Raw genomic sequence first — 10,000 nt, 5'->3', positions numbered from 1 at the left:
GCCTTCACCAGTGGATCTTTTGGTTTATGCTTTGCTTCAGGCATTTCTTTCAATACGTCACTGTGATCCTCAATAATTTGAAGCACAATACACAATATCCAGCCAAGGAAACCAAGAGTAACAACAATATTTAAAAAGACGCGATCATAATTCTGATAATAATTAAGTCCTTCTAATGCAAGCTCTATAAGTTCTTTGCTCTGGCTAATGGCTTCTTTACTCTGGTTGTTTCGCATAAATTCTTTAATGTCACGAATCAATCCCGTTCTTTTGGCACCTGAAAAGGAAAAAAAAATCACAATGAAAACGATCTTAAATCTAGCAATAATAACCCTCATAGATGGAGTTTGGTACACTAGAGATGAAATCTGGATAGCAAGAGGGCTTTTAAAAGAGAACACCACCACCCCCCCCCCCCCCCCAAAAAAAAATACAAAAATAAATGCTAAACAATCAATTTTTTTAAAAGTCAGAATAACGCATTTTTTAATGAATGGTCAGAAAATGAAACACACAGGACCATTGGAGTGGTCTTGTAGTACAGTACTTTGGAAAAGCTTTCAAAAATCCTTTCCTTGTAGCTGGGAATAAAACCACCTGAGAATAACTAAAATATATTGTGATGCTGCAAATCTCACCTGACAACTGAGTGAAAGGGCGAAACAACAGAGATGTCTCTTTTCTGAACATTTCTTTTACTTCATACTGAGCAAGAATTTGTTGTGCATTCATGAACAGGTTTTCTGCCACGTACTGCTCTGTGTTATTCAGATATGCCACAGGTAAAATGCCCACTGAGTTCAATGGAAATGAAACGCCTAAAAACAAATTCCATATTTAGACTGTGTCACTCAGTGACAAGACTGAAATAAGATTAAACAAGCCCCTGTAAGTGTTGAAACTTCATACAAGAGCATTGCCCTTTGAAGTTGACTCAGTGGTTGGCAAGACCATGTTGAATCCAAGCTTTCAGCTTGCTTTAGGGACGCTCACACCAGTGTCAACAATTCTGAGGGAATGTTTCTGAGAACAATTAACTCTAAAACATTATTTCATCAAAAGACAATGTCATGGTGCCATACAAAAAAAAAACAAGTATCATTGTTTACATGATGCACTTGTTAATTTGATGTAGTAGGTTACTAGCCATCTTATATTCAGTGACCCCCAATTTGTATTGAAGGAAAGTGCTTCTAAGAATGCTAAGATTCATGTAAAACGATGTTCTGAGTTTAAAAAAATCTTAAGAGTGGATTCACAGCCACCTTTGCAGTAAAAGTGACTTTGAATCTGAGTTTTTTTCAAACTTTGCAGATAATCTTATATTAGCCTGCTAATCACTATCCTGCAACAAAAAGTGGGGGTTACTGAGATCGTTTAAAGATACATGGTGCTTTTAGATGGCTCTTTAGTTTTTGTGATAACCTATCATGTCACATTACAGGCCCATGGGAAAGGGGGGTGTGATGGGTGCATCTGCATCTCCCACAGGCTGCGGAGGTCCACTTTTTTGGTGACCAATGATTTTTAAAAAGTGACATGATTGAGCTTGCCGCACTACTGAAATACCATGATGATCATCACTGTTGTCATGGTTTGCTGCAACAAACCAAGTCCAACTTGAATAATACGGATTTTCAACTTTCTTTTTTGTTCTTTTATAGTGACATCTCTAAAACTGTAAAATACATACATAAAGTAGTTTCTGCCCCCAAAAAATCCATTTTGAAGTTAAAAAGTCTGAATAATATCCACGTTTTTAAGTTTGCTTTTGGCTGCCTGTTTTTTTTTTTTTTTATCATACTGACTTCAAAAAGAACAAAATGCAGTCTCAGCAGACACCACTTTTTCAAAATTTTCCAGGGAAGCAGACCCCTGGACCCCCCTAGAGGCTTGCACCTCTGACACTCGTTTGGTCCATCTCCTTGTCCGATCACACCCTCCCGCAAAAACCCTGCCTACAGGTCTGCATTAATAAGTTCACCTTGTTAAGCAAAGACCAGTGTTTCATATGGCATCATGACATTGTCTTCACATGAAACAATGTTGTAGTCTACATGTAGGTAATCATTCCCTCAGAATTGTTGAAACTTGAAAGACTGAATCAACTCCCTAAAAGGCCAAGCTTTTACATTCACATTTTCTTTTCATTTTTTTTTTCCTAAGGATACATTTTTGTACTTAATATGGAATCACAAGTTAGCTTGAACTGAGCACATTTACATCAATGCACCAAAACTGCTTAAAATGAAAAGAAAAAAGACTTAAAAATTCTAAAATAACTTGATCTAGCCATAAGCCTTTAAATCTTTAATTTGTCATTATTTGTTATTTCTAATATGGGCTGTCTCCTCAAATCAACAACCTACCAATCAAAGAAGTCATCAATGGTGCAATATCAGCTTGATTGACATCATTTCTATGCAAATGGTCCAGCTTCCATTCATACATCTCAGCTGGTATATCATGCATACCATACTGAGGAGATGAGGGTCCCTTTATACCAGCTCCCCAAGCCAAAAGTGGCGTCAGTGTCTCGTGAGGATGTCCTGTCCCATGGGACCCCCAATTGGTCATACCGTGATCAGCTGTCACAACATAAGCTGTCAGACCATCATGATCATAAAATTTCTCAATGAGTTTCTCTATTTCTTGAATCCCTTTGTCCACAACACCAATGTTTTTCAAATATTCTGTTGAGGTAGGTCTGTGGGCATGACCATTGGTGTCAATTCCTGGATAAAATTATTTTTTAAAAGGAAAAGAGAAGCTTTTACCCTTACAATACTGAAGTACATGAAAGAAGCTTGGTGTTTGCCACAGGGCAACAGAAGTACATGTATCTATCCATTAACGCTGTATCTCAAACATTGGCAGAAGCCAAAGAAAATTTCCCATTAACCCATTGACTCCTGGGAGCCTGTAACATATTTTACTCTGTCTAATGCCAGACGATTTTACTTTGGAACTGGAGATATCCAAGCATGTTTGAGTTGTCAATGGGTTAATTACATGTAAGCAGTCAAAACCTATGTCCCCTCCACTAAGGGTTAACCTATTACCCCATTGGAGTGAGACATAATAGATTTTACTGTGTCTAACGGTTCAGGAGTCAATGGCTTAGCAACCTCTACATCCACTCAACCCACTGACGGCTAGAAGTGAGGCTTAAAGGGCCACCAACAACCACAAGTCTTTACGGGCGTGCTTGCAAGCTATCCGCGCCATTTTCTGTAATACAGAAACTAGTATTTCTTGAAAAGTCAAATTCTATCGCCTCACATCGTCGTGTTTTGGATGCCCAGTAGCTTCAAACTTTGTTAATATTTTCCTTAATGTTTAAATATTGTATTTTTGGCGTTATTTGGGTGTTGTGTTCGTGTTAAAAGCGAAATGAAAACTGTGAAGAAAGGTCGTCTGCCGAGGAAGGAAAAGCGCCATGTTATTTGGCTCACTACTTCAACCTTAAGATTATGGAACGAAAGGAGGAAGGCGTTTGGATTAAAAAACAAATCAAACAGCGAATTCGTAGAAGTTCTTCTTCATGGGATGATGTTGAAAACCACGAGTTCAGAGGATTGCCCGGATGATAACAACAACAAAGGCGCGCAAAGGACACTGGTTGTCGGTGGCCCTTTAATAGATTTTACTCTGTCTAATGCCAGACAATTTTACTTGTCAGCGGGGGGCGGTTCAAGAGTCAACTGGTTTAACAAAACCACTAACATATTTTTGGTTTTCAACATAAGTACTACCCTGGGTGCCACAGGTTTTTCTTGCTCAGTTTCCGGTGTTGGTCACGTCTCTATTGTGACCTGCGCGAAAAACCTCTGGAGCAGAGCATGATTTCTTTGAGAGCGCCAAGCCAATGACAAGCCAGTTTAAATCTACCTAGTCCAGAATCTGGACTAGAATGCTAATTGGCTCTTAACAACCTCCCAAGGGTTTTCTAATCTAGCAGACACGGTGATTGGCTTCTAAGAATAGAGAAAGCCTGTAAAATGTTTGTCACTTGATGAGGTGATGATGGAGATGGCAGCCTTCAATGTTGGTGTTTGTTTCGTGGGCTGAAAGATTTGTAAATGATCAAGTTCTGGACAAAGCCATAACAAAAGTTCTCGAAACATTCGACGGTGTTGAAAACTTTAGCGCCAAGCAAAGGGATGAAATTGTGAATTTTATTCGCAGCAAGGATGTTTTGCCAGTTTTACCAACGGGATTCGGGAAACCATTGTTATTTCAATTAATTCCTGGACTCTGTGTTGACCAAATGATACATCAGAGAACCTCCATCTAGAGTTGGGTTATCTAAATGCCTCGACAAAGAAGCGACTTAAAGACATCAACATTAAATATCAAAAGAGCATTGGCAAGGACGAACTGAACTCCAGACATTCAAGGAAGATAGGGACTGACCATGGCCATAAACCAAAACACAATGAAGAAGTCAGAAGAACGAGTGAAGCAATTTAAGGCAAAAGCAAAAAAAAAGCCTCCAAAGAGCATAACAATGTGCTATGAAACACAGAAAAAAGTAAACAAAGCCTTTTAAAGCCAGCTATCCCACTGATACAAGGCAAAGCGTTAGAGGCATTCAAAAACAAAATGATCAAGACTGTGCCTGGGTCAAACCTTTAAAAGCTGAAGATCACTCGCTTCTACCACCAATAAACATATTGGTTGAGTCTAGAATTATATTGGTGCAAAAGCGTAAGGCCATAAGGTCACATTCACATTACTGCTGAGAAAATCAACACCAAGAAAGTAAAAGCATTATTATCGAGACAAACTATTTTCTTGGAAGAAAAAATATCACACAGCAGTATAGGACAAAACTATTGCTAAATGGATCCTACAAGAACTGCCTAAAAGAGGCGTCCATTCAAATATGTTCCGGTACTCAAGAGAGCATAGTTATGACAAAGGCAATGGAAACCAGACCGCATACAAGGGAGTCGTGTAGGCCTGTCAACCCCATTTAACACATGTCTTAACGTGCCAATCCATGTGATCACAGTGGGAGATTGCTTGCCACGATTGGTTTAAATGTACTCCAATAAAATTGATCAAAGTTCAGTGAGAATGGTGAATGAAACCACTCTGTACCAGAGGTTTTTTCTCACGGCTTTGCCGCTCTTGCCGTTGGCCTTCGGTCGCCGAAGCAAAGCGAAGAATTTCCGTCTGCTGCGCACGAGGAAAAAACCACTAGTACCCAGGGTACATAAGTACACATGTACTTCTATTAAAGGTGGTCATGAAGGCACTCAATAGTTCTATGAGAATAATGAGTCTATTCTTGTTACACTACATGTAATTACAAGACCTTACCCAAAAGGTGCAGGAAAAATACAATTTGATCTTGCAGAAGCATCTGTCTTAAAGTGTCATTATTTCTTGCAGATCCAAAAAACTGTTGAACCTTTTCAAACACCCAAGTATCAAGCTTAGAGGCATCTTCATCACCAAAATCCTCAGCAACAGTCTTGTACATTGATGTGAAGACGTGATCCCCACTGGCTCCCTTTGAAAACATTGGTAAAATGTCAGGGCTTCCCCAGGCCCATGTAGTGCGACTTTCATTAAAAGTAGAATCAAACTCCACTGGGTTTTCTTTCCATCCTAGGAAAATAATCAAGAAATGATTACTTTGTTTGGCATGTTTCAATCCCTCAGACAATCGTATATATAATTATATAATGAAAATGTTCCAGATAATGTAGTTGAACTTTCTCCTAAAAAATGTGCCTTTCAATAAATGTACACACAGTTTGATGTAATATGTCAAAAACGAGTGCGAGTGTTTCATCAGGGGTTCCAAACCCCGAGAAACAGATGAAAGCACGAGGCCGCAGGCCGAGTGCTTTTATTGTTTCGAGGTGTTTGGAACCCCTGATGAAACACGAAGCACGAGTTTTTGACATGACTTCTCAATCACGCCTAAAAATACAATGCAATAAAGCATACAAAATTAATGTATTCCCTGCGGGAATGGTAAATAGCTCATGCAAGTCTCTGTCTGTATTTTGAAAGCTGTTTGCCCCATGTTAGCAGTGTTTTATTGCATTTAATGGTTATGGCTGAGAAGAAGAAAGGAAGACCGAGTCGTTTTCGTTTGCCGAAAAGTGCATCTGAGCAACACGTCCTGGCTGATGAAGCTGTTCCACCTTCTACAAAGTTCAAAAACAAGTGCGCTTTAAAAATATTTCGGGATTGGCAGCAGCAAAGGGAGATGAAAGTACCGATTTTAGATCCCGGTGGTCTTTTCAAAGATTTTGAATTGCAGTGGTTAATCCTGCTAGTTGTGAAATAGAGGATATGGATGCCATATCTCTTAACTACTGGCTCACGAAGTTTGTAATGGAAGTCGCCAAAGATTCAGGGGAAAGGCATCCACCCAGAACTTTGTACGGGGTAGTGTGAAGCGTCATTTGGGAGACAAAAATGGCGACAAGGTTTTGAATGCACCTGATGCTGATGATAAAAGGTACGGGAAATTAAGCATGTTGGTTTTGCTTGTTTGATATTATTTATTTCGGGAATAGTTTCACTTCTTGTTTAAAGTAACATGCTCTTGTTGGTGGATTAATTACAATAGGTTCGGCATTTTTCGTCGTGCCTTAGATGCAGAGATGAAGGATGCTTCCAGAGAAGGCGTCCATATCAAGTGCCAAAAGGAGGAGAAAGAATTTGTCACCACCGAAGAAGAAAGAAATTTCTGGGAGGTGAACTTATCAGGAATGAGCCCAGCTAAGTCATTATTGTATACAGTGTATTTTTACAATGGAAAGATCTTTGGTTTGCGAGGTGGAGATCATAGAAATATTGTGTTAAATAATTTTTTGAAGTACGGTAGTGAATAATTGATTGCATGGTAATTGAGGTTGCTAATTAAAATTCAAGTGTCTTGATCAGTGTTTTCATCAGTTTTTGAACTAACTGGAGTAATCTTGATCTAGATTTTCATTGGGTATCAAGATACATGCACCTGACCAAAATGGGTCACTCCGATTGGCTTATAACGGTATGAATAATTAATGAGTTTGAGAAGTGAGCGGTCAATATAACAGTTGAATGGTCACATCAGCAGACATTGACCCTGGTGGCAATTTTGATTACAAAAAACGTTTTCTGCTTTTGATATTATGGGTACAAATACAGTGTAATGTAAAATCCAGAATGGTAAAAAATCTGATTCTGACCAGCTAATGAGTTCATCAACTTGTCAGGTGTTGGCCAAAATGTTTTACTTGTTGAAAAGTGCTTACCTGTCTGGCGATGAGCCAGTTGTATTTATAGTGTTTGTGCCAACACATTAGTTGTGTCAGCCAACATGTTGGTTGGGTTAGGGTCTTACCCATTGGTCGTATGTTGGTTTCAAAGTAAACAAATTTCATTGATCACCGGTATATTGTTTGTATACAACGTGTAGTATACTGACAAACACAACAGTTGACTGCTCATACTTAATTTACAGAACTTTGTAAGTTAATTGATTAAGGTACTTTCGCTACTTGCTCCGAACACAAAGTTAGGATCCATGGACTAAAATAGTTAATAATACATTGTCTAACACTTCAAATTCATCCACCCATTAAAGATAATTCTTGGCATTATTACATGTATCTCAGAAGGATGACGGAGAGAGTGACAAATAGACCTCTTTAGCTTGCACATTTTGTTTTCCCATTTCAGACCACGTGATGTTACTCTAGGGAAAACGTTCTTTCAAATGCCGTCCTATGCACGTAAATATGTACGCATAACTTATGAAAGAACAAAAGGAAAATTCCCTTGAGAACATCACGTGGTCTGAAATGGGAAAACAAAACGTAACAGCTAAAGAGGTCTATTGCGCGCAATCGCAATCAATCCAAATCTATAGTCACAAACATGGTTAGCATCTATTTTTGCAGTAATTAGAGCGGATCTTAACGATTTATGTCCAAATTCTCCATTTCTTGAGCCTTTTCATACGGGAGTCTTCATTCTAAATACCCACCTTTGGCCACTGCACTTACATCTTCATAAAACCCAGCAATAAGAGCGACATGTCCAGGACGAGACTCTGTTGGAACTCTAGTGTGTGATACACCCCAGCTTGCTTTTTTCTCCACCAAATCTCTCAGATAAGGTGCACGGGTCTCACCGTGTTCATCAAGTTCAAACAACTTGTCAGCCCTTAAACCGTCGGCTACGAATAGGACCAGCCTTTTTGCCGGTGGTTTCAGCTTTGATTTATAAGGCGTCATGCCATGGACAAGAGGAGACGTAAAGTAAATGTCGAAAATAGACGCTAAATAGATAATATGAACCAATATACCAAGGGCTAACAACCTTTCCGCCGCCATTTTGAAATAACGAACAGCCGCTGACAAGTAGGGGTTTTTGGAAGGCTCAGAGAGTACCTAGGTGGATTGGTACAGAGAGAAAATTCGCGAAAAAACGAGAAGGGTGTAGATTTATCTTCACAGTTCCACTGCTACCCAAAACCAGTTCTGATGTAAGAAAGCATTCTAGAAAAACAAATTCTAGAACATTCAGGAGTTTACTTCCCTGAAATAAAAGCAAAGTCATCACTTTTTTTGCACAAACATCATGATATAAGCACATATTATTTCGGGAAATATGATGTAATAGAACCCCTGTTTGCAGGTATAAATACGGGCCGTTTTCTGGAAGCTGAAAAATCATTTTGCTGAAACTCATCTCAAACTACAACAAGAAGATTACTGAGGAGAAGAAGAAGAAGGGATTCATCACAATATTTAAAGATGCCAGTCAAGTTAGCTCCCGCCATTGGAATCGACCTCGGAACAACTTATTCTTGTGTTGGTGTATTTCAACATGGTAAAGTTGAGATTATTGCTAATGATCAAGGCAATCGAACAACGCCTAGTTATGTTGCCTTCACTGATACGGAGCGCTTAATCGGAGACGCAGCCAAGAACCAAGCTTCCCTCTATCCAAGTGCCACAATCTTTGATGCAAAGAGACTCATCGGCAGGAAGTTTGACGATCCTACAGTGCAGTCTGATCGCAAGAACTGGCCTTTCCAAGTCATAAATGAATCTGGCAAGCCCAAAATCCGCCTACAGAGCAAGGGATCTTGGAAGACGTTTACCCCAGAGGAAATCAGTGCCATGGTGCTCACAAAGATGAAAGAGACTGCCGAAGCCTACTTAGGAGAGACAGTGAAGGATGCGGTCATTACGGTACCTGCTTATTTCAATGATTCACAGAGACAGGCCACTAAAGACGCTGGAATGATAGCAGGACTGAATGTTAAACGAATTATCAATGAACCTACAGCTGCTGCTCTTGCTTATGGTTTGGACAAAAACCTTCAAGGCGAAAAGAATGTTCTAATATTCGACCTGGGCGGAGGAACATTTGATGTTTCCGTACTGACAATCGATGAAGGATCGCTCTTCGAAGTTCGCTCAACAGCAGGCGACACACATCTCGGTGGAGAAGATTTCGACAACCGTTTGGTGGATCACTTTGTGGCCGAGTTCAAGCGCAAGTTCAAAAAAGATCTTAAAGGAAACTCTAGAGCCTTACGCCGCCTAAGGACAGCTTGTGAACGAGCCAAGCGATCTCTATCGTCAAGCACACAAGCCAGCATTGAGGTGGATTCACTGGCCGACGGAATTGATTTTTACACCAAAATCACGCGCGCTAAATTTGAAGAAATTTGTCACGATCTTTTCAGTTCCTGCCTGAGGCCAGTGGAAAAGGCGCTTCGAGATGCTAAGCTTGAAAAGTCCCAGATACACGAGGTGGTACTAGTTGGAGGGTCCACAAGAATCCCAAGGGTGCAGCAGCTTCTGGAGGAGTTCTTCAGTGGGAAAAAGTTGAACAAAACCATTAATCCTGACGAGGCAGTAGCATATGGAGCTGCAGTCCAGGCTGCCATTTTATCCGGGGACCAAAGTGCTGAGATCAAAGATGTTTTATTGCTTGATGTTGCTCCATTGAGCCTTGGTATTGAGACCGCGGG

General features: G+C 40.0%; 2 protein-coding genes across 2 annotated transcripts in view; one reads left to right on the top strand and one right to left on the bottom strand.

Annotated features, from left to right (window-relative positions):
* Window positions 1–8,362, bottom strand: part of LOC138008998 (GPI ethanolamine phosphate transferase 1-like) — a 10,115-nt gene extending 1,753 nt beyond the window's left edge. The window contains exons 1-5 of the mRNA XM_068856294.1: window positions 8,000–8,362; window positions 5,329–5,619; window positions 2,370–2,735; window positions 639–818; window positions 1–277 (exon numbers count right to left, since the gene is read on the bottom strand). The exon at window positions 1–277 is cut by the window's left edge and continues 1,753 nt beyond it. Of these exons, the coding sequence (XP_068712395.1) occupies window positions 1–277; window positions 639–818; window positions 2,370–2,735; window positions 5,329–5,619; window positions 8,000–8,348 (1,463 nt within the window). The 5' untranslated portion in view covers window positions 8,349–8,362. The remainder of the gene's footprint in view (window positions 278–638; window positions 819–2,369; window positions 2,736–5,328; window positions 5,620–7,999) is intronic.
* A 409-nt stretch (window positions 8,363–8,771) lies between these two features.
* LOC138008997 (heat shock protein 70 A1-like) overlaps window positions 8,772–10,000 on the top strand; it is a 2,028-nt gene continuing 799 nt past the window's right edge. The window contains exon 1 of the mRNA XM_068856293.1: window positions 8,772–10,000. This exon is cut by the window's right edge and continues 799 nt beyond it. Coding sequence (XP_068712394.1) covers window positions 8,772–10,000 — 1,229 coding nt within the window.

Source organism: Montipora foliosa, chromosome 6 (genome assembly GCF_036669935.1).
Source record: "Montipora foliosa isolate CH-2021 chromosome 6, ASM3666993v2, whole genome shotgun sequence".
Classification (NCBI taxonomy): domain Eukaryota; kingdom Metazoa; phylum Cnidaria; class Anthozoa; order Scleractinia; family Acroporidae; genus Montipora; species Montipora foliosa.
The sequence above is the reverse complement of the archived record's forward strand: the minus strand, read 5'-3'. Positions and strand labels throughout refer to the sequence as shown.